General features: G+C 47.4%; 8 protein-coding genes across 8 annotated transcripts; 6 read left to right on the top strand and 2 right to left on the bottom strand.

Moving 5' to 3' along the window:
* The first annotated feature begins 1,983 nt into the window (after positions 1-1,983).
* Positions 1,984-4,235, top strand: F4813DRAFT_121033 (p53-like transcription factor). The gene is made up of 2 exons (XM_049238603.1): positions 1,984-2,574; positions 2,669-4,235. The coding sequence occupies exon 2, from the start codon at positions 2,688-2,690 to the stop codon at positions 4,134-4,136; it is 1,449 nt and encodes a 482-aa protein (XP_049098662.1). The 5' UTR covers positions 1,984-2,574; positions 2,669-2,687; the 3' UTR covers positions 4,137-4,235.
* A 9,074-nt stretch (positions 4,236-13,309) lies between these two features.
* F4813DRAFT_390403 (uncharacterized protein) lies at positions 13,310-15,119 on the top strand (the record flags this gene model as incomplete). The annotated part of the gene is made up of 2 exons (XM_049247015.1): positions 13,310-14,146; positions 14,253-15,119. 2 exons carry the CDS (start codon positions 13,310-13,312, stop codon positions 15,117-15,119), a joined length of 1,704 nt encoding a protein of 567 aa, XP_049098661.1.
* Positions 15,120-15,330: 211 nt separating this feature from the next.
* F4813DRAFT_362840 (Dihydropteroate synthase) lies at positions 15,331-17,155 on the bottom strand. Its single transcript, XM_049243661.1, has 2 exons — positions 16,665-17,155; positions 15,331-16,612 (listed from the first exon to the last, which is right to left on the bottom strand). The coding sequence occupies exons 1-2, from the start codon at positions 17,052-17,054 to the stop codon at positions 15,437-15,439; spliced, it is 1,566 nt and encodes a 521-aa protein (XP_049098660.1). The 5' UTR covers positions 17,055-17,155; the 3' UTR covers positions 15,331-15,436.
* Positions 17,156-17,254: 99 nt separating this feature from the next.
* On the top strand, positions 17,255-19,382 carry F4813DRAFT_362838 (NPD-domain-containing protein). Its single transcript, XM_049243660.1, has 4 exons — positions 17,255-17,585; positions 17,637-17,984; positions 18,046-18,307; positions 18,373-19,382. Exons 2-4 carry the CDS (start codon positions 17,972-17,974, stop codon positions 19,202-19,204), a joined length of 1,107 nt encoding a protein of 368 aa, XP_049098659.1. The 5' UTR covers positions 17,255-17,585; positions 17,637-17,971; the 3' UTR covers positions 19,205-19,382.
* Positions 19,383-19,799: 417 nt separating this feature from the next.
* On the bottom strand, positions 19,800-21,043 carry F4813DRAFT_390400 (uncharacterized protein; the record flags this gene model as incomplete). Its single annotated transcript, XM_049247014.1, has 4 exons — positions 19,800-20,170; positions 20,243-20,307; positions 20,374-20,735; positions 20,849-21,043. The coding sequence occupies 4 exons, from the start codon at positions 21,041-21,043 to the stop codon at positions 19,800-19,802; spliced, it is 993 nt and encodes a 330-aa protein (XP_049098658.1).
* A 1,193-nt stretch (positions 21,044-22,236) lies between these two features.
* F4813DRAFT_362835 (NAD(P)-binding protein) lies at positions 22,237-23,773 on the top strand. Its single transcript, XM_049243659.1, has 2 exons — positions 22,237-23,149; positions 23,236-23,773. The coding sequence occupies exons 1-2, from the start codon at positions 22,462-22,464 to the stop codon at positions 23,436-23,438; spliced, it is 891 nt and encodes a 296-aa protein (XP_049098657.1). The 5' UTR covers positions 22,237-22,461; the 3' UTR covers positions 23,439-23,773.
* On the top strand, positions 23,771-25,850 carry F4813DRAFT_362832 (uncharacterized protein). The gene is made up of 2 exons (XM_049243658.1): positions 23,771-24,261; positions 24,321-25,850. Exons 1-2 carry the CDS (start codon positions 24,168-24,170, stop codon positions 25,664-25,666), a joined length of 1,440 nt encoding a protein of 479 aa, XP_049098656.1. The 5' UTR covers positions 23,771-24,167; the 3' UTR covers positions 25,667-25,850.
* Positions 25,851-26,524: 674 nt separating this feature from the next.
* On the top strand, positions 26,525-27,907 carry F4813DRAFT_120907 (actin cortical patch SUR7/pH-response regulator pali). The gene is made up of 3 exons (XM_049238602.1): positions 26,525-26,755; positions 26,818-27,130; positions 27,194-27,907. The coding sequence occupies exons 1-3, from the start codon at positions 26,609-26,611 to the stop codon at positions 27,751-27,753; spliced, it is 1,020 nt and encodes a 339-aa protein (XP_049098655.1). The 5' UTR covers positions 26,525-26,608; the 3' UTR covers positions 27,754-27,907.
* Positions 27,908-27,915: the final 8 nt, after the last annotated feature.

Here is a 27,915-nt window from a genome sequence, read left to right as displayed (position 1 = left end):
TGTCTTTTATTTTATTTTTTATTCTCCGACCATTCCCATCTCCTTTTACATCAGCTTCCGCCGAAGAACAAAAACAACAAATAGTTCGAGAAAGTCCGCATTCGCCGAGCCCGGTCTGTAGGAGGGCGCTTTTAATTAAGGAAAGCCAATTGGATTAAATGGGTCATGCACTGTCGATGCTGAGGATATCGGAGACGAAAGTCCAAGGCAGCTCCGGGTATGCTTGCTTAAGCTTTGAGATCAAAGTAGCAAGCAGGGCCAACAAAGGGCCAACCAACACAGGTCAGTTCAATCATCTCAACTCCAAGTATACATATTGCCATGTTCGTATGCATGCGCACTAAGCACGAACCCACCATACGCGCTCGCGCACACAAACATATACACGCGCATATACACAAACACATTCACCTCGTCCAATTCGTATATACATACCTACATACCTACCTAGGTACCTAACCTACCTACATTACATGTTATTTGTAGCCGCATATGGCAATTCCCATCTCATTTTCCCGCCACATCTTCTAGTTTCCCACCACGATATGCCAAATCAGGATCGGAAAAGATCAAATCAAATCAAAAACAAAAACAAAACAAAAACAAAACAAAAACAAAAAAAGAGATGATAATGCAAATCGGAAACCGGGGAGGTCGTGCGCCTTGTAGGCTTTTAAGCCGTCTTCCGGCGGTTTGCCAGACCGGTGGTCTCGAAAAGCTTTGCGAGGTATCGTAGGCAAGAAAAGGCCTGTCGCATTAGATGAAAAAATATGAATCAGCAATCCCCGGTTTCTTTTATGTCGCACAAAAAAACGCCCCCCGGGTCTTTTAGCGTGGTACATCTCGAGGGAATTCTCTACTTTTACCTACCCTACCTTCCAGGTATACTTTTGTATTGTACCTGAAGGCTGCTTCTGGAACCTCGACTGCCATCATCCTTGCGAGGGCGCTTGCCCTTAGGGTACATCAATCTCAAGGTATCTCCTACCTTAGCTACCGGGGCAGTCAGCTCACTGGGCTACGTATCTTACACCATGCCCACGGTGTCACAGTGCCACGCACGGAATGACAAGGTATATGTCACTGAACTGGAAGCAGCCGGAGCAAACACCGTGCTATTCTTGCACATTCACTGAAGCAGTTACTCTACTTACCTCCTACTAGTCTCGCTTTCTTTCTCTCATTCTCGTGTTCCCATATCCGCTGCCAGCCTGTTAGCCTACATCTTGGCCGGCATACCCATCTACATATCTACATACATCATACATCCCCATTTGATCTACTTGCCTACATAACCAACCATACATACATAACCATACACGGACAACTCCTAAATACTTGTCCACTTGCCCACATACCCGACAAGCCATCATACATATACAAGAAGTACTTACATACTCGTCAATACTCGCCAGTCTTCCCCGGTGCCAGCCGTGCTTTTTATGATTTTGTATTAGCACATCCAATACAGGGACAATCTTTCAATCTCCGTGTGCTAACATTTGTTGCCGATTTCTACAGGGCCTACTCACAAACCCTCGAGCCCTCAATTTCCTGCCGGCAATGCCAAAGCCCGGTAATGACTGCAGCTCACCTCCAATGGGCCTCCTCTATTAATTAGACCTGTCACTTTTATGCCAATTATCTTTACCATCATTACCCTCCTTTGTCACTGACTATTTTTACCCTTCTAGCAGGACTTTGAGTCTTCGCCGCCTTCGTGTCCTGGGCTGGAATATCTTGACATACCAGCTACAGGTGATATGAGGTCAGTTTTATGTCTCCCTTTCCCGCTAAGAAACGAAAAGAAAAAAAAATGAGTGAGAGAGAGAGAGAGAGAATATTCTTGTTCATTGCACTTTTGTCGTCTTTTGTTACATTTATGTTATTTCAAACTTATTTCACTTTGCCTGTCTTAGATCGCATCATATCACTTTGTCATCTCCATCTTCGTACCTTATCTCAACAGCAATACTCGGGCACTTATGGAGGTGTGCCGGCTGGGCTACTCTCTGGTCCCTACTAGCACACCCATATGACCTACCTAACTACCTACCTTACAATCTGCACCTAACTGCTACTTCCTGTAAATCCCTCTTACTATAGGCGCGGAGACGAGTTGCATGGGTGGCTGTTGTAGCTACACAAAATGACTGTGACTCTTCCGCTGTTCGCCGCTATGTGGCGTGGTATATAGCTCCCGATCCTGTATCCGCTACCCCTGTGCTACGCAACGTTGGCAGTACCACATCTCTTGGTCGCACTGAACACTTGGGCATTGTCTCGCATGGGATTGCGATACAGGCATTTTCGCTAGCCTGCCCAGAGCCTCGCATACCAACTTCTATTTGCCAAGACCCCTGCTAATGCTTTCTCTAGATACAACCAAGATTCCAATATTTCTTCCTTGACGATAGAAAACCCTCCTCAGCCGCCTTCTGTGCTCGGCGGTTTCTCTGCACCTCTATTAAACACTACTACGACGGGGTACTCCCCTGATACTGGATCATTCTATTCTCCAGCCTCACAGATCTTCCCCGGGATCGACGTTAGGCCACCGCGCCTGAGCTCCAAGTAAGTCGCACATTGATCCTAGCCCCTTCATAGTGTTCAATAACACGCCCGCTTGTAACTCATCCAGATGCTGCTTTACTCACTACCTTAGCAGTAGCACTTCATCCACGGGCATGGCACATGCCAACCGCTCCGCTGCGTTACCAAATCCAGCATCAGCGTACAACGTAAGAGATCTCTACTCTGGATCGAGACCATCTTTTGGAAGACCAACGGAGCACACGAGGTCACCTTCTTTTGCAGCGCCTTTGCGACGCCATCCCCTATCTCCAACTCCTAGTCCCAGTACCAGCTTCACAAGCCCTGTCAGGATGGACACCAGTCAGTATGGAAAATCAGGGGGTTCGCATATCCCTCCGCTTCTAGCAATGAGCACGAACGGCCAGCTAGTGTACAGCGATTCTGGGGCGCCGATCAAGATTGATATTCACGGAACTATCGACAAAGGGTTCTTCATGTCAGAGGGAGATTGGACGTGCTACAGAAGGAACTACTTCTCCTGCATCTGCTCGTACGGTTTGTCGCCGTACTCCCCCAACACGACCATGCAGTATGTTCCCAGCGGGTCGTCAACATCGTATCAAGTATTTGGGTTTGCGATGTGTATTTCTGCCGTGGTCTCCGACAGTGACTCGCACACAATTGATTTGGTGCAGCATACACCAAAGAGAGATAAAGGACCGGTACAGAAGCCCGAGAAAGTTAGGCTTACACCAAAGCAGCCACAACAAACACCGCACCCATTACTGTATCAAGACCATCACGCCATGCCCGGAAGTTCGAGACCCTTGTACGAAAGTGGTTATGGGCAGAGCACGCAGGGGTCCTACCCAAGCGAGCACACATTTGAAAGGATCCAATTCAAGCAGGCGACGGCAAACAATGGTAAACGAAGAGCGGCTCAGCAGTACTACCATTTGGTTGTAGAGCTATATGCAGATGTGGGAAATCAAGCCCAAGACCAGTTCATGAAGATCGCTTCGCGGAAATCCGCGAAGATGATTGTACGAGGGCGCTCCCCTGGACATTACCAAACAGAAAGGCGTGGGAGCACTAGTAGCGGGCCTGGTGGATCAAGTGGGATGGGCGGTTACTCCGGATCCCAGGTGTTAGGACCAGATTACGGCAGCTCGGGCGGTCCTTCGCTTCTTCCAGGCTCGTACGCTAGCAGCGGAGCGTATGATCCAAGATCGGGGCATTATGGAGGGACTCGCCATCACGAGCTACCAGCGGAGACGATTATTCCGACCGAAGAAGCCAAGGCTATCGACAACACGAGGGAGTATCAATACTACCCTGCGCCTATCTACGAAAATACCGATTCGAGACAGGGTGTTGAGATGTTCTCCCATCGAGGCGAACCGGACAACTTAATGACTTCAGCCCCACCGGCGGGCGACTCGAGCTCGTCGAAAGTCAAACACGAATACGAAGGTCCCCTTCCGAGTATTCTATACAACCCCGGAAATGCTTACTACCGGGGCTGCAGTCGATTTGAAGGGAAGCCAACATCGACAGGTTATTACCCAACCATGCCAACCATGCTTCCTCAATCTGGGTGATACGAAGATTGTGTGGCATAGAGAAGTGTACTCGGCCGCATCTTGGCTGGTCTACACAGTATATTTCCTTGGCAGATTCCTGACACCTGCGTTAAGTTCTACTGCGTCTAGCATGATCATCGGAGATGAAAAGCATATCTGTTTTATGGATTTTGGTTTTCCCGCGTCCATCACTAGAGGCGGGACTGGCGGCGCACGATGGGATACGGTAGAGGGAAAGAATCCGAGAGAGGATATGGTTTTATGGGAAATTCAGGCGAATGTGGGAATATACGAAAAATGAACTACGACCCCGGCAATGTGGTCGGGATATACTACAAAATATGGGCTTTACCTGGTGGGATAACGGACAGGATACCCCGGTGCGATGCTTTATGGTGTTTTCGAGACGGTTCGAGAAACGAAGGATAAGCGACTTTCATTCATCTACTTGAAAATTTGACGAAGACTACGCAAAAAAAAAAAAAAAAAAAAAAAAAAATTTCATGGGCGGCGTTGGGAAAGACGGATTATACGGGTGTCTGCGTTTAACTTCCCCAACTCGGCAATTGCTGTGGCCCGTTAGTCGAGTCCTCCTGGTGAGACTAACTTGATGCAACTCGCCTTCTCCTGTCTCGAAGTGATCGGAGGAATGCTTGGGCGGAATGTGTGTTTGCAAGTCTCGCGAGACGACTGGGTTCAGGGTGGACCGAAGAACAGGATCCCAGTTTGTGGCGCAAGGTGAAAATAGAAAGGCCTTCTGTCGCTGCTGGTGGTGCTTATGCGCTCAGAATTGCTTTCCCTGTATCTTCTTGGTCGAAAGATAAAACATAGCATTCTTTTCATTTTTTCTCCTCTCTCGGCCACGGGAATGGATCCTTTGTCTCGCGGGAGAGCGGATCAGTGCATGCCTATGGATCAGAGCAGAGACGCCTTATCCACGCATAACTCCACACTAATACGTGCCAACCAATTAAAGAGAACCCTGGACTAAACTCGAGAAAAAAGAATTTGTTCGGCTTAGGTAAGTAGATGCAAACTTAATAGCGAAAGGGGAGCGGGGCAATGCACTGCACCAATGAGTACCCCTACATGAGAGCGCAACGGCGAAGAGGTCCTTGGCAGAAGGAAGTGTGCGTAGTAGTGTATGGGGATTTGCTTTTTTTTTTTTTTTTTTTTTTTTTTTTTGTGAGAGCCAGCAGGTCATCAGGTTGAGAGGTCGTTCAAATTGGACTTGCAAAGCCTCATTATGCCCCACAACGGGAACTAGGTTGCACTAAAGGCACGATACCATGATAGGAGCATAGTGTAGTAGGGCCTGGCAAAAGACGTAAGGCCAAGGCAGCTTTTTTCAGCCAGGGTTCAGGCGATGCAGCGGGCGGGTGTAAGGCAACTGGACAGGGGGATCCTCCCTACATACGGAGCCTATGGAATTCTATGGAGCTAAGAAACTAGGGTCCTAGTACATATCGGCATGCGATCAAAGAGATCCTTGGTATCAGTGCTATCTAAACAGTGGAACTTAGCAGATGAAAATTACCCCACATTTGACGTTACAAGTAGGTATGTATGTACCAGTCCAGGACGTAATCTACGCACCAAACTTGGGGCTTGAGCTACACTAACAAAAACCTTGGGCTCCAGTAGCTTATCCTAACGATACCGACCTCTAGGCGGGTACCAAGTACCTAAACTATTAGGCATTTAGGCACGGAAGGTTAGATACGGTAGATTACGGAACTCTACTTAGAAACGGGACAGCTTACCTTGCCAAGGCACATAGGTACCTACCTAAATAGGAAGCGAGATTCGCGCTAGACTTTGGACCTCGTAGTTTCCTTGTTATATGTAATATAGGCTGTTGCTGCCTACTATTTGCTACATCTACTTTGTCCAACTAATTTCGGGACCGAAGAGACTTTTATTTTATTTTTATCTCTTTATTTTATTTTTATCTTTACGCCTTTTCTCACTGTTGCTGCGCGCCATTGCCCCTTTCCCCTTTCCCCTCCGATATTCAATCGTGCGCACATATATAAATGGCTTGGCACTCATTTACGCACCCTCTCTTTCCTCTATACAGTACGTAAATCCCTAAGCTTAAGCAGGTTATATCTTCCAGGCTCTATCTACCACCGCAACAACGTTTACTACAACCACACTCGTCTAGCCGATGCATTATTATTCACCGGTGAATTGGGGCTCGTTGGCTTAACAGCCGGGATGAGCCGTACGAGTCGTAGTGAAGAGACCGGTCAGTTGGCTCCCCGTGATCCAGCCACTACCGTTGACGGCCCAACAGATTCTGATTTCTCAAATCATGGCTTTTGTCAGATTTAAAAGCAAGTTTCAGTATCAGCAACGAGATTACGGCCGAGAAAACAACTATAGAATAAGCATTAACCAGACATAATTGCTTAACATACGAGCAATGTTGTATATGCAAGTGAGACGCGGCCCGAGGTCCTCTCCTCCCTATGGACGTCTTCACTCTCCCCCCTCCTTCAGCTTGCTAATGACACCTCTGCAATACAATATAAGAAACTTGTACCTGTGCTAATTGGTGCGCGGTCTAAATAAGCTTTTGTGGAGCTCTCACAGATCGTCGTGGAGAGTGGTCGGGGAAACGGGACGGTGAGTCTTTTCGTGTCTTGGATTGACTTTGTACTCCCAATCGCAAAGTCTGTTCCTGTTCAGTTGCCTGTCGAGAGAAAGATCATCCGATCCCTTGTCACTCATAGTCGCAGTCACTATTACTTCAAAGACAAAAAAAAATTTCTAGCTGGACCCGCCATCGCGGACCCGGAACCTCGCAATGCATGAGTGACAGACCCTTCACAGCTTTGATAGAATAGCGACAGCACCCTTGGCGCACGTTGTCGACCATCTGTTGGCCGACATTGGTTGCCTTGGGGGCCGCGTATTCTTATTCTCTATCTCGCACCTTTTTGTACACCCCTTGGCACCCTTGCTGAAGAGGTGAAAGCAAGCCAAGGTTAGGCAACTACCAATCGTTGTAGTGTAGGTAATTCCCCTTACCACACTATACGCCATCTTCATGTTCGAATCGCGAGATCCAGCGATCCAGCCTATCAGAATATATACCTATTAGACTGGACCGGCGGTGTCGCATCAAGCTCCGATGTTCCGCAGGAGGGAATTTTGAAATTTTGATTTGAAATGGGAGGTAAATGTACCATCCCGCAAACGTGTGGACAATGGCTGCTGTCCTGCATACCCGGGCTTGGTATTGAATGCCCCGTGTTCTCACCGGAAGGCTTACTACCTTAGGTACCTACTTAAGGTATTACATAGTATACCTGACGCCGCTTAGCATATCTAAATTCCCTCAAGCTAACTAACCTATGTATGTAATAGCTTCTCCTAACCCCCTCCCTGCGTGCCCCTTCATTTCCCATTTTCCAATTTCCCAATTTCCTATCTACTAACCACTTATTGCCAACGACTCCAAAGGCGGGATCTCTATGATTATTTTCCCTGCCGAGTTCCGGTAAGTACCTGATCAAATCCTTCCCACTGTACCCATCCAACCCTTCTACTCGGCATGGCGTCTCTTCTAGTGGTAAGCCCACCACAGTACTAGAATCGACGTTGCTACCTAATAGGACGTACACACCACCACCCTCAAAACAACTATCATGTCTCCTTAATTAAGTTCTCACCGCTCTGACCTGGCAGACGAGTATCGTGGCATCCCTTGTGAGCATCCCCTGCCTAATCCGCCAAGCAGACAGACATGAGTGAGTCAGTCAGCTTGTATCTTGGGGGCTAAGTTCTCCACGCGGACTTGTGGTTGCTTGCATGGAGGCATCTGATTGGGCTGTACGTGTATCGACGGCGTGCTCGGATCATCTTGCCATTCGCAAACAGCTTCTCTGTTCGCAAGCCACACAATGTTACCATAGTAGGTACATGCGCAGATACGGAACCGTATGTAATCCTCTACGGGGCTCCGGTCTGGTTGTGATGTCACTCTACCGACCTACGATACGCCGGCAACTAATTGATGATGGGACCATGGCAAGCAATCACGATCTTCCCGATTGCCCCCCCCCCCTATTACGCTCTGCAGTATGTACGTACATACACCCCGAAGATGTGTCTGACGTGCATCTACAGCGCTCTGTTACACTACTTCCGTTGTCTACTCAGCCCTACGCGGTACCTTGTGCTACTTTACATGGAGAAGATTCCGCAACACGACATCGCGGCTTGGTCCCGCTTGGGTGTGGCTGAGTCAGACGATGATGCTTGACGATACTTGACGATACCTTGTCCAACTCGACAAACAACATGCGAAGAAAGATATGGAGATGATAGGTCGGTCTAACTCCCTTAGTGAAGGCACATGTGTTTTATTTTGGTATGATGCAGAGTTTGCACTGTGTTTGCGTCTAAATCGAAAAATATGACAGGTCATTTTTGCAACCGTGGGGAGGAGCGGTACCAAATGCAAATACTGTCGTACGAAAAACCGTGCCGTACACATACAGGATTGGGGGACCATGTAGGCATGTTATCTCGTTGAGCCCTTCTGTGCAACGCATTTCGAGTACTACAAACCACTGCGCCGCGCTTCTTGCGACACGGGGGCGGCATATTTGCGGCACATTTGCCTGTCTCCCGACGACATGTAGGTTAGGTATGCTACATAGAGGTACACACACAGCACGTACAGTTCGTGCCGGGGTGTAATTGTTTGGGAGCCAAGGGCCAATTGCCAATTGCAAATTAAACCACCTTTCTACGGGGTGACATTCGACAGATCATGTTCGCTAGGGAAGCTCCCCCTAGGGAAGCTCGCCTTAAGCCAATCAACAAGCGAAATGCCGATCGGTAGGGGACAATTACCAAGCATGCACTCAATTTAATCCAACTACCTTAATCCACTACCTTGGAGGATCCGCCATAACTGCCGTCAGCAAGCAAAAGCTTACCACTTATCTAAGAGGCTAAGAGGCTAAGAGGCTAAGGGACTAAGGGACTAAGGGACTAAGGGACTAAGAGGCTAAGGGGCTAAGAGGCTAAGAGGGCATGTGGTGTTTGTTATCTACACCGCCGCCAATGATTCAAATATTGGCCGGGTAGTGTTCGTCCAATCATGACGCTTCCCCACGGTTACAATATTCAAAAGATTACGTGATAAAGGGACTCTTTCGACTAACAGTGTAGCTAACAGTGTAGCTAACAGTGTAACCAACAGTATAACCAACATAAACGCCCGTGTAACTCTAGACTCTTCTCCGTTGCTGTTAGTTTCTGTCAAGTTGGGGGAAGGTCAAGCCGAGTAAGCGCGGGGTGTCACAAAAGCAGGGTTTTTTTTTTCTAAGGGGAGCTTTCGTGGCTTGCAGGATTACCTAGGTACCTAAGGTAGGTAGCCTAGGTAGGTACCTAGCAGCAGATCACTGAAGATTTGCTGCTGTAATACGGGCTTTCGCATGACGAAAATGTGTGCCATCCGGAGTTCCTAGAGCCTTCTTTACATGTAAATCTTGATTCGGGACGCAGATTTTATCTGCGTTGTATTGTTGATTTTCCCGAGTCTAACTCCGGATCTTTTCTTTTTTTCTTTTCTTTTTTTCTTTTCACCTAGTTTGGGTACAATCTGATTATCCAAGGTACATAACCTACCCACCTCTTACCTCATCTTCCCTCACTGTAGACAGTGTGCAGTTTGCAGTTTGCAAGTTTGGTACATTACGGGGCGAAATCTCGACTTAGGTATCATTCATGTTACTAACCTAGAATCTAACACGAATAGTGGCTCTCGAGTAATATGCTAAGCCGTTTATGATCTGATAGTGGTACCGAGATTTGTTCTACGCTGGTCCTAGGAGCTTCTCGTGACTTATCTTGGTTCGATGTGTGGAGAAGGGAAAAGCAAATACGACTTAGGTGTCTGGTTTTACATAACTCATCAGGAGATCCAACAAGAATATTATCATCTAGAGATGGTAAATTTGGTTCATACTACCTTAACATGCTGGTTCATGTTAAGACATACGTATGTATTTTAGACCTCACATATCTACCCCTGGATAGAGCATTATAAGTTGTTTATCTAGTGTACCCCTTTTCTCTAAGCGTAACGGGCTTTGATCGCATTCTCAGGCTCTGCTATGTCTCTAGGATTTCTCTACTGCCAGATGGCGTGATGGCGCGCGGCAAGTATAGATATACAAATCGCAACTAAGGTTCTATATAAGACATTTAGAAAGGCCATACTGCAATTGAATCCTAGACGTTATAGCTACTAGATGGCGAAGGCGAAGGCGAAGGCGAAGGCGAAGGCGAAGACATATTGAGGCGGGGCCGTCAGAATGCGGTGAACCCGGATTTTGCGTAGGTAAGGCTGGGTGTAAGGGCTGTTAGGCTATGATGCATTAACCCTAACTAAATGCATATACATAGGTAGGTATCTATACACGTGCACTTGAGCAGACCCTATACGGCAAGGGAGTGACAACGTGGAGAGGTGTGTTGGACAAGGCGGCTAAAAATAGATTCCCGAAGTGGGAATCTAATAGATAAAGCAGGCGAATTTCACATGTGAAGGGTTTAGGCGAGAGATAAAGGAGAGAGGTGTAGAGCATCTAAGAAGCCAAATCAGCAAAATCTTCAATATCGGCCGGGACCGCCCCCAAGATCGCCATGCGGGCGAAGACGGCATTGGAATACTTAGATCTATATTTACATCTCGCTATACCCCGTACGCGTAGGCTACTGCTGTAGCATAGGGGCCAAGCCACGCCACTCCCGAGACATCAGCCCCCATAGTCGCACAGCGCTAGTGTTTTCTCTCCAGAGGATCCGGGACCAAGGCTATGTATGCGAGACGAGACAGGTGGACAGACAGACGGGTAGATAGGTCTCTGTTTCGGGAGACTGGCCTTGAAGACTACCGAGTGTCGAAGGCGGAGAGTATTGTGTCGTTTGCTGGAGTCGACCTTGGATTGGGATATCTGGGATCTGAGATGCTAGAAATGTAGGCACGCTAACGGAGAAAGGGAGATGGGAAAGGAAGAGGAAGTAGAAGTAGCACGGCATTAGCTGCCGCGAGGGAGCTCCCGAGTCGTTGGGCCAAGAAGTGAGATATCGTATCACCACCGCCCACCCACCGTCCATTTGCGTAGTGGGAGCTATTGTACCTACGAGCCTCAGCACCATAAGACCTGGTATTGACTCCCTTTAAGGCTTTCTAGGCCCTATGCAACCTTTATAATAATAGAAATGGGTGTTATTTAATTATACGCGATTAGAACTAAATAATCTAACGTTTAACTGTTGCTTGACATGGCATTACAAGTAGATAGATAGTAAGAAACACTGCCCGAGCTGATATCAGAAGCTTCGAGAGTAATATGCGAACTGCCCAACATAGGTAGATTTAATTTTTAAACGCTTAACTTATACAAGCTAGCCATCGCCTAGAATACTCATTAGCTAGGTAGTCACAGCTCTTTATGCACCTAGGTTAGTTGTCTCTAACACCGAATACTTTTCTTGTCTTCTGTTGTTCTAATTTGCCGCTGTCTCGAGGGTTCTTGTTCACAACAATAAGACATACCTGAACGGAAAGGTTAAGAACGGGCGTCTAGAACCCTAGATTGCCGAGGAAGCTAGGATAAAGGTCTTGTACATAGCTATATCGGTAGTCTTGATTTAAATACCTACCTACTTAGCTGGATAATTCTTCATGCTTTATTATAGTCGTGCTCTTGTTTCTTGCTCCCCCCTTTATTATTCTGTCCCGATGCTGCCCCAAGGGTTGACGTATAACTACCTACCTAACCTAAGTATGATAAAATGCACTTAAACGGGGATATTAAGAACGGTCGTCACGTTCGACCATGGGTGTTGGAGCGTTGCCATATTTATTATAGCCGTAAATAGGTCGTGTTGAATTGTAGTTCTACGGGGGAGGTAGGCAAGTCTGTTGACAAAATTAACAGAATATGGTTGCCACCTAAATAGATTACAATGAAACTACCAATATCAAATGAGGCGTGAAAAAAAATCGATCTTAGGTACTTATTTTGGTGCAATAGCCTGTTCTCTACACCGAATAACCCAACTCGTACCCATAGCGTGAGAAAAAACCAGTGTATTGCTCTACAGAGACAAAGTTCACTACTTATCACCTTCTTATAAAACAGAACGCTCAAGTACATTCTGCAATACCTTTTTTTAAAAAGAAAAATATTGCCAGGATATTTTCGTCTCCTTGCAAATGATATACAATAGGTCCCAGTTTCTACTACTTTTAAGATCAAGGCCTCCCAGCCCACCGCTCAGTCAGACCGTGATAGGATAACTAATAATATCATTTATGTATTTATGTATATTCGAAACCGTCACTTATATCTGTTGCTGTTCTGTAATAACAAGGTTAATTTAATATTGATCATGCTTAAACCCAATTGTCGAAGCTGTAACCCCATTTACGCAACCCCTCTACGTAGCCCCTGAATCATCATATGCTTCGACTTGTATAGTTGATATACCGTCTCTCCGTACAACAAACATGGTCAGCAAACAACAAACAATTTCGAGGATCCTTTGTGTAGCCTGTATTGAATAACAAAGCCCCGAAACTCGCTCAGATGAGACCAGTAATCAGTGAATTAAGTCTCGTGAGCAAGTAAACAAGAATAAGCTCTCGTGAGTCCACACCGCCGACAACCCCGGAATCCCATTGGCCAGACCGTACTAGTTCAGACCGTGCCATGTCCGGAGGTAGTCCTAGTGTAACTCGGCGCTCCGCTCCGGGTACCTTGCAAGCCGGCTCTAGGGTCCGAACTTAGTGACGGCTTCACGGCCGCAGACAACTTCCTCGCAAGCCGCATGCCGAGAATTGGCTCATTGAGCGGAATTTTCAGGCCAAACCAAGCATTGTAAAAATTCGCAACTCATGCGTGCTGCTTCCTTTTTTTTTGTTTCCACACTTTGAAACTACACAAACCCATTCACTTCGTTACCTTCACCTACCCCTCGCCTCTTTCCTCGTGGTCATTACAACCAAGCTCCCTAGGCGATGAGTCCACACTCTTATAAATTCCCTTCCTCGTCACTTTGATTTCGTGCTGGCATATTCTGCTTTTATCGAAGCCTTGACTTGATCCCGATTTCCGTTCATTTAGTTATTTCCCGAGGAACCTTCACATACATACATCATGGGTAACTGTATGTCCACCTGCTGCGGCCGCCGTAAGAGGTTCGAGCTACCGGACTTCGAAATGGTGACACTCCCTCGTAGCAACGAGGGAGAAAGTCTGCAACTGCAGCAACATTCTCCTGACTTGACTACATTGCCTATTGGCATTGCCTTGACCACGAATGAAGTCATCGCAGCCCCGGTTCCCGTTATCAACGAGACAGCTTCTAACCAAGCCCCCATTGTCAACGAGACAACCTCTAACCAAGCCCCCGGTGGCAACGATCCTCCAGTCGATGAAGATTCACATTCACTTACAAATTCGCTTCAAGATGTTACCATCAACAACATCCAGGTTGAGACCGCTAGACCGGTCAACTATAGTCGCCCAGGGGCGTACAGACTGGTGACCAGTACGTCAGCAGTTAATATTCGCGATCTCAGAGAGACTAGCTGTGGAGATGTTTCCCCTCCCCGCCTACGCCCATCAGCTACTATGAGCAATTTGAAACCGCTACCCAAGTATCCTAATGACGATCCTGTAGCTGCCTACATCGCTCGAGAACACATGATGCTCGAGGAGGCCTGGAAGATCTTGGTGCCTGACAAGGCGTTCATAGTTGATTTCAATCGGGAACGCAACGTGAGACGACCACGAATTCTCCGAGGGTCCGTAGAGGGCACGTCCTCGAACGACGTGAAGAACGACGTGAAGAACGACGCGCCCGTCAAGGATGAAAACAACAATATGGAAGCTCCGGAGAAGATTAATGAGATCGGCGGCACTGGCGCGACTCAAGAGGTTGGTGAAGATAGCGAGAATCCGAAGATCCTCATCCGCATACTTCGTCAGAAAGTAAGTGCTTTTTCTCTCAGAGGTAGCCCCCTGCCACCTAGCCCCAGCGAATACGATAACACCAAACTGTTAATCGAAGCGTACTAATTAACTACTATGTTAAAAGATTTTGCAACTCGACGATATGATGTCGCAAGTCAGAACGGGGGAGGTTTCAATAAAGCCCATTCCTAATCCTGACATTGATGATGCCAACGACCCCGATAATCCGGCCACCTCGTCTCCTATTAGACGTTCCAACAACCCTGACAGTGCTGTCAATGGCACTTCTGATATTAGTGAACCAAGCATCCGAGAGGCTGAGATGGATATGAGCTCCTCGAATTTCGTCGGCAGCCCTCATCGCATGGGCTTACCACGTCGTCCTCGTCCCGTTGGTATTATTGGGCCATCGACGCCCACTGGATCCTTTGATCAACCCACTGAGCTACACCACGAAACCCACAGTCGTGACGATCTGGACACCGAGACTGAACACCCGCTCATGTTATCCGAAGCGGGACCGTGTCAGAGCGTCATACGTGATACACTGCCCCAAGTCCCGTCTGGTGATGAGGAGCGCGATCATACCCTCTACGCAGTAGCTTTAGAGGATGTTACGAAAAACTACCATGAGGCAAAACCGGTCATCCTCGCCAAGGTACGCCGGTTCGTCGCGAGCGAACGTACAGTTGTCAAGGTTGTCGAGACCATCCTGGCCATGACAGACGACGTCATTGACGCATGCGTCAACGACGAAAACAGCCTCGAGATAGTCCAGATGATGGTGACAGGGTCTTGTCAGGGATCCGAGCTCATTCCAAGTGGTAAGATAACCCCAACTTTCAAGGAAAAGCTTGATAAGGAGGCCGAAGCAGCAAAGGAGCGCAAGGCGATAGCCCTGCTGGAGAAGTGGGCGGCCGAGGCCAAGGCCAAGGAGGAGGCCGAGGAGAAGGCCAAGGAGAAGGGCAAAGGGAAGGAGAAGGCTGAGTGAAAGGCCCAGCTGCTACCGTGGAGTTTTAGAGTGTTTCGGACAGGGGATCGAACACCCTAAGTCGCCGGGAGATGTTCTAGTTCATCATCTACAGGACACTCGGTTAAGTAATACGTTGATTTCGCATGAACAGGGACTCGCATATGGAACGCTTGAGTATCGAAAAAGGGGTTGGAAAAGGAAAAAAAAAATGAACAAACCAAAAAAAAAAGGGGGGGGGGGGGGAGAGAGAGAAAGGAGAAAGGATTGTTGAACGAATGAATTCATGAGGATTAGTTACGATCGTTTCGCGCTTAGAATATCTCGTAATTGTGAACTTAGTATCGCCAAATGGCATCTGCCATCTTAACTACCTGACTCATCTCAACGACATCGTGGACACGTACTATATCAGCACCGCCCTGGACTGCCGTGGCGACGGTTGCTGCCGTGCCGAATACTCGGTCCATTGGCTTTGGCACGCCGGTAACCTTACCAATGAAGCTCTTGCGGCTGGATCCTACGAGCCATGGCAGGCCTTCTAATCCGGGCCAGTTTCGTAGCTCTTCGAAATGACGTAGGATGTGTAGGTTCTGCTCGCCTACCTTGGCAAATCCCAGTCCTGGGTCAAGGATGATGCGCCACCGACGGATTCCCGCTGCTTCGGCTGCCGCTACCCGCTCAAGTAGCTCTCTAGCGATAGTTGGGATAAGTCCATCAGGGTAGTCGTTCAGTTTGCTCATTGTACTGGGGTCTCCTCTCATATGCATCAAGCAAACCGTCTTGCCCGAGCGGGCCATTGTAGAGAACATATCCGGATCCAAAAGGCCTGCTGACACGTCGTTGATTATATCTGCGCCGGCCTCGACGGCTGCTTGGGCAACTGATGCTCGATATGTATCTACGCTAATAGCGACATCGCGTGTCTCGGGAAAACTACGAATGAGCTTGATAACGGGTATGACACGGTCCTCCTCTTCTTGAGCACTGACCTCAAGCTTCCCTGGTGCAGTAGACTGGCCCCCAATGTCAAAGATTGTGGCTCCTCCTCGAACATAGGCCATAATTGTGTCTCTAAGTGAATCAGGGGTATGAATCCCCCCGTCCGAAAATGAATCGGGCGTTATGTTGAGAATGGCCATTATTTGTGTCTTCCGAGTTGGCTTGAGGGCATTCAACGGTTCTACTAAGGGGCATATTGGGGTCAAAGTAGACAGAGGTTCCGCAGATGGAGGTAGCTCATTGAGATAGTCTTGTATGAGCTTCCAGGGTTTGGAGGGGTCTATAGACTTATGCGGTATAAGTTCGGCGAGAGGCCGCAGAACGAATTCACGCTCTTGGATGCCAATATGAGGAATTTTAAGTCTCTCATGGTCAACTATTTCATCTTCATAAAGTAAGATGTCCAAGTCAATGTTTCGAGGTCCCTTGTCTATAAGTTTACGTCGCCCCATAGACTTCTCAATATCTTGCAATTGGTCTAGTAAAGATAGGGGCTTTAGATCCGTCTCTACCTGAGGAAGATTATTCAGCATAGATTCATGAATGATGGAAACTAAGACGTACTTCGCAAGCTCCATTCACAAACCTATCCTGGTCTAGAACGTACATAGGTTCGGTCTCCCAGAGGCTGCTGGTCCTCTTTACTTGGATGTCTCTTGAATCCATCTCCTTACATGCTTGCTCGATCATGGATATCCGGTCGCCAACATTGCTGCCCAGAGCGACGTAAGCTTTCCGCTTACCACGGCGCCGTTCTGCGCAACCGCATGATTTACTGGACGGACTGGTTGAGAGTTGGCGGTCCATTATTTTTCTTTTAGGGATGATCCGATTTTGAGAATAAATAGAATGAAAACGAAGTGAATCGCTCAGCGGAAAGACTAGATTAGCATGAGATGGCAACACTCGAGCATACCGATATGTATAGCTCCATGCTGATGAGAGAAGGCTCATTAAAATTTAGGACGAGGTGTCGACTCGCAACCTAATTGCCTCATTGGACAATTGTGCATCAAGGTAAGCAACTTTTCGAACTACACCTGAATCGAAGGAGCTGACCGGAAATTTTGAAAGTTCCACAAGGACCCCGGACCCCGGACCCCGGACCCCTGATTATTGATACTATGTACATACGTACCTCCTAGCAGTACGTACTGTATTTCCTTATCTTATCTTATATCCATGCGGGTCTACATAAAGTACGTACCTAGGTACATACATGCATGGAGGTAGGGACTCACTTGTATGCTGTGCTAGGTACATGCATGTAGGTAAACTTATAGGTCTGATAAAGATTTTTTGTTTACTGGAATGACGAAGTGGCGGCAGCTCTTATCTATAACGTCTTTATTTTTTCTTATTTTTTTAGAAGTAGGGTATGTTGAAGTGACTCTATCGTCAATATTCAACATGCTTCATGATTCACCCTATCACAAAGATGCATTCACCCATCAGAAGAAGATGCGGGCTACCTGTATATATGAGGTATGTACATAATTAATACATTAGGTAGTAACGCTAAAAAGTGCTAAAAAGTGCTAAAAAGTGGAAGCCTCGGTTCGGGTTGGACTAGACCCCGAATGCTTAACATTCAATACACTATTGCCTCGGCTTCCCCAGCTCTAATCTTTGGGGAGATCGTGTACCAAATCCTGAATATACCCCGATTTTCACATCTCCATCCGTTCTTATTACTATTCCCATTGCCGCGCTTGTTGCCGATACCAAGACTTTCCCCCTTTTAGTATTTGCATCTCTAACTACTTAATCTACCCCAGATTTCTTGATATAGAATAACATTGAAGCTAAAGAAGCGTCTTCCTCATCTTATCATATTCTACAATTTTACATTACCACCCAAAACAGTCAAGATGGCATCACCACGTATGTTACCTATACCTACATGTATTCATGAGCAAAGCACTGACAAGATGTGATCCTACAGAGAGAATCCGAACTCCCGTCACCGATCTGTTCAAGATCAATCACCCTATTTTTCTCGCCGGAATGAACGTCGCAGCCGGCCCGAAGCTCGCTGCTGCTGTCACGAATGCCGGCGGTCTCGGTGTTATCGGAGGCATGTCCTATAGCCCGGACATGTTGAGGGAGCAAATTAACGAGTTGAAATCGTATCTCCATGACAAGAATGCGCCATTCGGCATCGATCTGCTACTCCCACAGGTTGGTGGCAAGGCCCGCAAAACAAAGTAAGCCTTGACCATAGAGTCTTCTCTTGTACACGGCGACAGAAGCTAATCCGGTTAAAATGTAGCTACGATTACACGAAAGGAAAGCTCGACCAATTAATCGACGTCGTTATCGAATCGGGAGCCAAACTCTTCGTCTCCGCTGTCGGTGTACCACCCAAAGCCGTCGTCGACAAGCTACACAAGCATGGCATTTACTACATGAACATGGTCGGTCACCCGAAGCATGTCCAAAAAGCGCTAGACATTGGCTGTGACATCATCTGTGCGCAGGGTGGTGAGGGTGGTGGCCACACTGGAGATGTTCCGACCACCGTCCTGATTCCGGCGTGTGTGCAGATTTGCAAAGGAAAAAAGAGCGTGGTATCCGGCAAACAGGTCGAAGTCATCGCCGCTGGTGGTATCCATAACGGTCAGATGTTGGCCGCCGCGCTAATGATGGGCGCGGGCGCCGTCTGGGTTGGTACCCGTTTCATCTTAGCCGACGAGGCTGGAGCGCCTGAATCGCATAAGGAGTCGGTGCGAACTGCCGGGTTCAACGACACAATCCGAACCCTCATCTTCACTGGACGGCCCCTACGGGTGCGGAAGAACCCATACATTGAGAATTGGGAGACAGAGCGCCAAGCCGAGATCAAGGAGTTGACTGCCAAGGGTATCCTCCCCTACGAGCACGACCTAGAGAAGGTGGCGAACGGCACGGGCGAAGGCTCGGGCAAGGAGAGCGAAAGCGAAGAGGATGCAGACGACTTGATGGACCAGTTCCGGCCCTACTTGATGGGCAAGTGTGCTGCGCTGGTGAACGAACAGAAGAGTGCAAAGGCCATCGTGGATGAATTCATTGAGGACGCCACGGCAATGCTGAACCAAGGCACCAAGATGGTGGCGAAGTTGTAAGAGAGATAAGCCTGTTAGGGGGAATCCTGCAATATTAAATACCTTTGTATATATCCACAGGCACCATGTTTGAAGATCAGTGTTGGCGCAGTGCGGTCCCTGTTAAGGACTTGAGCAGTATAGTTGGGTGCGATAGTTGTATCAATTTATATAGCAATGTATACAAATTTACTTTCAAGCCCTAAGATACCTTAATATAATAGCCCAGGTCAAATTTCTAGACGACAAGATCTCAGGAATTCCTTTTTACAAGGTCGTTATAAAACTTCCCTTTGGCATAACTAGCCAAAGAAAACTAATGGGATTTGGTATAGTCATACTGGTCCTACTAGCCCACGCCCTTGTAGCCCATTACCTCCACAAGACGGATAGCTAACCCCTCTATTCCGGCGCCTATCACAATAAGCTCTTTTTAAGGAAAGTAGCTTTCTGATCAAGAGATGGTCTATCAGGTCATCTAAGACTACGTTAGTTCGCTCTGTGCTAAAGTGGTCTTAGTAAAGCGGTACTTACTCAGTCTCAGTCTCCCTTGCTATTCAGTGGCGTCCACGTTAAGTGAGACCCCTCGAGAGCCATCTTAAACGGACGGGTGGCATTATACAGTACCTATACCAATATACCTCTGGTCCGCTGCGTAGTCCTTTTCTTGGATGCCGAGACGGCTATAGTTCTTAGGATATAAAACTCGTTCCGGAAAAACCAAAGGTTCCGTGCTGTGTATTTTCTTTATATCGTCGAAATCACACGATTCCTCGTCTAATTCGTGATATTTGCTTCTCTTTTCTTTAAGAGGGTTATTGCCGGGCATCACCTGGGGGTAAAGTATTTCCTTGGTCTTCCATGAGTCATTCTTGGAACGGCTGGGGGATATTGAGCGGTAGATGTTATAGACGATGGGCAAACAAGCGCAGATGATATATAAGAAAAGCTCCAGAGTCGCCCATAGCCAAGCAAGCGTCAAGGTATCTGAGGGGAAACTATTAGTTTGGCTACGCGAATGTCGGGCTATCAACAGTTTGAATCTTTCTATTAACTTACATGTAATATTTTCCGGGTTCATGGTGCCGGTATAGACAACGCGTAAAATACCAAAGGCAACAGATCTGAATAAGTTAGCGTGGTTAATTCAGTAAATATACAACAATAAATAGAAACTGTCTAGTGCATACAATATAGGTAGGAGAAATAGAAAAGATATCCAAAGTTTACGCCGATAAGGCATCTGTAACTTCCATACTATACGCTGGACCAAGCCTATGATAACTGCGTCTATGAGTATATTGATAGTACCCATAGCTACATAGAAGGCCATAGCGTTTATTGGCGTATTCCACCGTGATTTTGCCGGGGTATTAATGAAGATGAGACCGAAAGTGTAGGTGAAGCAAGCTTCTACGACGAGGATTGTTATGACGCGTGTAAACAGCAAGAATTGCGTATCGACATTAAACAAGCGTTTATAAAATAGCAAGCCCGAGATCTTGGAGAAGGCAACGCTGACCGTATAGAGAACTTCGCCCGCGAGGCCCACCTGTTACTATCAGTTTTCGTTTATTGATGGAAGACAGGTAAATCCACCTTTGCACATGTACTCATCTGCGAAATCGTATACTCGCCGATGCGATAACCTGCAAAGGCACATACAAGGCCAGAAATATATGCCCCAGCGCCCGTAACGAATGCTGCCAAGATGGCCCAATCGTACCACCGAATCTTTCCCTTCCGGTGATGATGAACGAAACGCAGAACTATGCACACGGCTGCCAGCAGCATAAAAGGTCCCGGAACGATATTGATAGCCAGTAAGTTGAGACTGTTCTGTTTCGATTGGGCAGACATGACTTATAGGCACGTTTTACATCAAGTATTCGGTTGGAAGAATAAAAAGGGGTAATAGGGGAGAGTAAATATCTAGGTTAAGGGAAAAGCCTAAGAATGGTGTTTAAGAACTCAACATGTCAATAGGTTTTTCAAGTAGTTATCTAGCAACTAAAAGGAAGTATAAATAAATAAATGCTTCTGCTTTCCTTAACTAACACAGGCTACACCTCAGTTCCCTTTAACACTGCATGTTATACACTACACAGAAACTACATAGGACATTAACGCACTTGGTTGGGTCACACATCTGGGCCGTGGCCTTATCTCCGATAACCCTTCAACACCTGCAAGGACATCGATGAGGCTTAGCCCACGCCCGACATGTACGCTATTCACACTCTTCGGCTCGATCCGTGCAATTGCGTTTGCAAGCAGGGTGCCGCGCAGGCTTTCGCGGTAATTCATCCAAGCTTACGGTGCCGGACTCGGCACTTGCAGCAGATCCCCCACGGTGTGACAAGCACGCCTGCATGCTGGGTGTCGAAGACGAAACTCACACTTATGAGCAGTCTGCCGTTGCAATGGTGATTGAAGCAGGGAATAAGAAGGCGATTAGCGCTGATGAAAACATTTGAATCTTCTCAGTCCTGAAACCATACATCGGTGTACACCTTGGAGGTCAAAAAGGCGTACTTTAGGTACTTACTAATGTTAGATCGAACAGTCGGTAAATAAGTGCACTGCTACATAGGTATTTGACAGCTATATGCAGATACAAGATGTTGGAAGTGTCCACAGCTACATCGCGATTGTTGTGAAGTGGCGTACTTGTTGATAGTGGTGTATGTTAAGGGGAAGCTGGCTTATTTGTGTATCTCGGTGCGTCATGCCGTTTTATATTCTATTATTTTTATATTCTATTATTCTATTTGTACAGATGTTTTGCTAATTGCAAATGCGTAGTCCCCCTACACTTCGAGATATGGATCTTATAAGATTCAGAAAGTCAATCATGTTTAAAAATGATACTAGCATAACATACCGGTATCCTTTCACAAGAACACATCGCATTGAATAAACTACCTCAGGTTTTATAAATCAATGTTATAAGTATAATTACTTCTTTGAAATAATTTTATCAGTGGAAGAGTTGTAATAGGCGTCATTAAAGCTCAGATGCGCCCCTATGCATTGATCTGATCCTTGCTACACGTGGGTTCCAGGTACAGTTACGTCACCACTCATCGCGATATAAGAGGCACACTTCTAGTATAAACTTTCAAAGAAGCATTATCTTGACTTCACCGTGACGGGAAGACTTAATTATCCTAAGATTAATCCTTCTCAAATCGAATTATACTACCCATCTATCCATCAGACCTTTCTAGAACTACGTATTAACACTTATACATCATCATCGCGGCCCACCTCTCACTATGGCCGACACGCACCAATTCGATGCAAGCAAGCTCTTTGGGGTCCAAGACTATGTTGTAGTAATCACGGGCGGCGGGTCCGGGATAGGGCTAATGGCCGCCCAGGCACTCGCTGCGAACGGCGCCAAAGTCTACATCACCGGCCGGCGGAAGGAAGTTCTTGAGAAGGCGGCAAAAAGTCACCAGCCGGCCAAGAGCAGCGGGCAGATCATCCCGATCGGGCCGTGCGATGTGACCAGCAAGGACGACCTAGAGAAGCTGGTTGCGGATCTGAGCAAGCGCGAGAAGTACATCAACCTCCTGGTGTGCAACGCTGGCATCTCGGGTCCGAAGGCTGAACCAAAGGATGCCGACGCGGAAGACCTCAAGGCTAGGCTTTGGAATAATGAGGATCCTAGCGATTGGCACGATAACTTCAACACGAATGTCACCGCGGTGTACTTTACGACTGTAGCCTTCCTTCCGCTGCTACAGCAAGGCATCCGTCCGAAAGGTCCCCTTGAGCCTTACGCCCCATCTGTAATTACTATTTCTTCTATGTCGGGTATCATGCGACATGCCCAAGGCCACTTCAGCTATAACACGGCCAAGGGGGCCACGGTGCACCTGACAAAGCTTATGAGCGCAGAGTTCCAAAAGGCCGAAATTAGAGTCAACTCCATTGCGCCGGGATATTTCCCTAGCGAAAGTGAGTTGTTTCCGAGCTTCCATCTATTACCCCTTTATCCTACCAGGTTAGTATCGATGACGGGCAAGCTAACAAGTTTGCTACAGTGACCGCTAAGAGCAGTGATGATAAACAAAAGAGCTATGTGTCGCCAGAGGAGATTCAAGATAAAGGCCACGTCCCGCTCATGAGAGCCGGACGTGAGGAAGAAATGGGAATGACGATACTATACCTCGCGAAGAACCAATATGTGAACGGAGAGATCATCGCGGTAGACGGCGGAGTCCTAAATGTTGTGGCAGGGCGGTAAAGAGCCTACTCGTCTGTTAATACTACCTCGCAATGTCCCTGATGTGTTAAATCCAAAACCATGGAAAGGCGCACCGGTATTAGATCGTTAAGCGGTTAGATAAAAGTAAAAGCTCAATAAATGAGTATCGTAACTGTTAACATATCACCTATCAAGAGGTAGCACGATAGCTTGTTTCTTATTTCGACTAATTATAGGAGTTGTTCTTAAATTACTATTATGATTTCACACGAATGGTGATTGGATGGTTTCTCTAGTCAATGGAGGAGTTATCTCTTGATATAACTATAAGGAATGTATAATGTAGAATAACAATGTAAGATTGTAAAATCCAGATATTGTGGTGTGCATTGAGACGGTTTGTTTTCTATAGCGTTGTCAAGTTTACATTCTGTTCTCCTCAGGTATAGAAATTATAAGAGTCTTATGACATCGAATAAAGTTAATATGAAGGTAAACCAATTTATGACAAAGACTTGAGTAAACGGGGCAGGTATGATGGAACGAATCCGTAGCCTGTAGGTTTCTGGAAGGAAGGGCGGAGGGCGGAGTGAAGGCACAGGGGTTTAATGTACGGCTCATTACATAATCTCCGATGAGTCAATCAAATCATCTCCAATTCTTGCGCCGTTGGGTCGATTTTACTTCATTTGCTGACACTCCTCTCAATTTTTGCGACTTCTTCTTTTCGCAAACAGTCGAGATAGGGTTATCCCATCCTCAACTGTTATGCCTAAGAAAAGACACAATAACAAATACTCGAAACCGCCTTCAGTAGCTCCGCCATCACTTGCGCTGTCCTCGTCGTCGAGGACCACCTCCAGTAAGTTAATAATCCCTTAACTCCGAATGTGTGCATCGCGCCTAACAACCATCGCGCAGATCAGCATGAACGTTCCGTCAACCAAATTCTCGCAGATTTGCGACGGACTAGCATAAATCAAAATGGCATCTCGAGTAACTTCTCCGTAGCGACTCCCACCGTTCCGCCTTCGATCCGCCAAATCCTCCAGATTCCCGAGACACCCGCCCCAGCACCCCGACGGCCTCAACGTCTCCATGCGCATGGTCGACGGCCACCCCCAGGCCCGCCGCCACCGCGCAGCTGGGCATCGTTAGCGCAGTCGCGACACGCCCCCGCAGACCTAAGAAGAGACCTTGGAGGGCATATTCAGCACTGGCCCTTACCGGGCATCTACACTCCCGCCGATGGCAGTTTAGTGGATCGGCTAATACGACGGATGGCTCTAGATTGGGAGCAGCAGCGGCAGTGGAATCAATTTTATCTATATACCCTACCCAGTCAATTGCGGGCAGCCTTGATCAGTTGTCTCTCGGAGCTTCATGAACCAGGACTGTCTATCAACGATCTGCGACTGATCCTTGCTGGCCCCGCGGATGAGAAGCTCGCACAATACGAGGTAGAAAAGCCCGATTTGGATAAACTAAACGGAGATATATTTTGTTTGGACCTAAGCGGTTCGGTTGGGAAGTCAATGACGTTGAAAGAATTAGGCGAATTATTATATCCTCCAGTCGCAGTCGAGCTTGATCTTCTGGAATCGTGGGAAGCTCCAGAACCAGTTTCCGGGCCGGTTAAGCTCTTACCAAACTTAACACAGCTATCACTCGCAGTCGAGCCCGGAAATGCGCCCGCCGCTTCGTGGAAGCAGCTACTTTCATTAGCTAGCAAGTTACAAACACTTACGCACCTCGATCTGTCTGGCTGGCCAGAACCATCTTTGACACCAAATGCAAAATTTGCGAAGATGGCGTCATCGTTGACTGGAAGAACAGTCCAATATGGCGGCACCGGGCCATATAGTCATAATTTAGACGGCGACTGGTCGGAAGCAATACTGGTATTGAAACGTCTAAGCAAATCTTTGTATAGTCTAGAGTACCTCGATTTGACCGGTTGTGGGGATTGGTTCCCAGCATTGAGAGAAGAATCAGATGGAGACTTCACAGTCGATTTTGTTGACTGGGTGGGTGACTGGGGGAAAATCACAACATTGAGACTTTGTTCCGGGTATGCCCTTTCAGACTATTCATCAAGCGGTCAAATCCTCCGGTTTGCGGATTGGATCGAGTCTGCGACGGCAGTAGAAAAGCATATTAGAGCACAGCGGTCGGGAAGGGGACGTTGGATCACCGTAGAGAAAGATGTCCTTACGGACGGTGAGAAGGCGGTTGCAGAGAGTCAGCGACGTGGGGTGCTGTTATGATGTAGCTATAGATGAAAGGCATCTCACACATTCAAGAGGGCCAATGGCTTAACTTTAGAATACAATTATTGCCCCTGCTCAAAGAATCCGTGAAATCTTTATAATTGAATTCTGAATTCTGATTTCTGATTTCTGATTTCTGATTTCTGTTAAACGCTTCTTAGTTGCGACGCCGTTTCGAGTGGCCGCCAAGAAAGATTACCGTATGGCTACGGATTATTCTCAGAAGACGCTCCGTGGTGGCTGGGACTATTTAGTCCCTATTTAGTCTCCAATGACAAACACATCACCAACTGGGTTGCCGGGGTTAACTGGCTACAAGGTGTCGAACCGGTTTTACAGGGGGTGGGTTCTGTAGTGGTCCCCTATGACGCAACGCTAATGGACAGCCAATCATAGAGACCGACATGGACTAAAGAAGGCAAAACTACTCCGTGACGCAACTTATTGCCCACTCAGATCGTCTCGAAGTAGACTAGACAAGGTACAATTGTACGTATACGTAGCCGAGCAGATGTTCGATTGCCAGAGCAGACCAAGATGCGTTGGTATCCCCGGCACCATTCAATTTACAGATGGAATTCGGACGAATGAATGGTGGCCTTTCGGAGTTTTTTGGTAGATGATGCATTGTTATATTACATATATTACATGGTACAAGGCTGCTATCCGACAGCCATATTAAGTACTACATACGTACGACATTCATGAATTGCCCATTAGGTATATTCGACAATGCAATAGTTGAATCTAGGTTACTTGATTACATCTAGCTTTGTTCTACGCTTTAGTTCTTCTCATTAGTTAGTTGTTTAAATTCTTGTTGAACCCCGCTAGTTGAGACTTTCCCCCTTTTATCTGTTAAATCAACTAACATATAAACCCCCTATCTGATTGTCAGAGCATTAATTGATCCAACCTCAATCAACTACCTACGGAAATATGGCTGCAAAACGCGGCTATACCAGGCCACTGATGGTGGTTATTCCGACCCTCCTGTCGCTGGTGGGATTCGTGCTGGCAATGATAGCGCTCTTTGCTGGCTCTGGATCGCAGCAACGATCGATGGAAAACTATCATATCATTGCTGTATGTCCCTAGGTTAATCTATAAGCTATATTTCAAAAACCTCAAGTTAACCACGTCTCTAGATTAACATGTCCACCTTTGGTCATGATCTCGTACCAACTCCAAGTTCTTCCGCTTCCCAACCCACGGCCACCAGCGGCGACGGGTTTGGCTGGGATGATATCCAAGATGGACTCGACGACATCGAAAGCCAAATCATAGACGAGTTAAACGATATCGCAAATGATATCGCCGATCAACTTTCTCGCGAACTGGGTATTTCTCAGTGGTATAGCATACATGTCATGACTGCTTGCGAGGGCAACTTTGCGCCCAACGCCACTTCACCGGGTGCTTGGTACAATACGACGAACTGCACGGCACAGTCCGCAGGAGGTAAGGAACACTGATATCTTTTACCAGCTAAATAAGGCCGATATAACTAACGCTTGCTTCCAGTTCAATTCAATCTCACCGACATCATCCAGAAGGAGATCAATGCCGGCCCCCTGAACATCAACGCGGCCGACATCCCGATCCCAGACTCGATCCAGCAGACCCTTGACTACGTCAACAAGTTCCTGCTGGCAACATTCATCCTCTACGTTCTCGGAGCCGGCTTCTCTGGCCTATCTTTCATATCGTGCATCATCGTCCTGACGCTAAGACGCGAAGCCATCGGGAGAGGAGCGATCCTTGTCAACATGGTGCTTAGCGCACTGGCCGCCTTGTCGCTTGCGGTTGGCGCGGCGATCGCGACGGCCATCTCGAAGAGAGGCGCGTCTGAGATCAACGACCGGGGCGGCGCGTACGGCATCTCCGCCGTCGAGGGCACCAAGTTTATGATCGTCTCGTGGGTGGCGTTCGCAGTCATGTTCGTGACATTAGCATTCTGGGCCGTCTCGTGTTGCACGCCACGCAGGAAATCCGGATCGTCTACGGCGTCCAAGGAAAAAGCACCTCGGACGAGCACGGATAGCAACCGTGGCTTGTTGGGATTGTTCCGGCGAAGACACTAGGGAGGTGGGATACGGGAGAGCAGCTAATGAAGATGGAGGCCGCCGGGGAGCGATTGGGATGACGTTACGAGCTTCGTTTTAAGAAAACATAATGATTAGATGACAGTCATGGCACATATATTTATTCACTCAGCAACCTTTTAACCTAGATACCACCACCGA

Source organism: Daldinia decipiens (genome assembly GCF_022478715.1).
Source record: "Daldinia decipiens strain CBS 113046 unplaced genomic scaffold F4813scaffold_21, whole genome shotgun sequence".
Lineage (NCBI taxonomy): Eukaryota > Fungi > Ascomycota > Sordariomycetes > Xylariales > Hypoxylaceae > Daldinia > Daldinia decipiens.
Note: the sequence above shows the minus strand (reverse complement) of the source record. Positions and strands in the feature narration are given on the sequence as shown.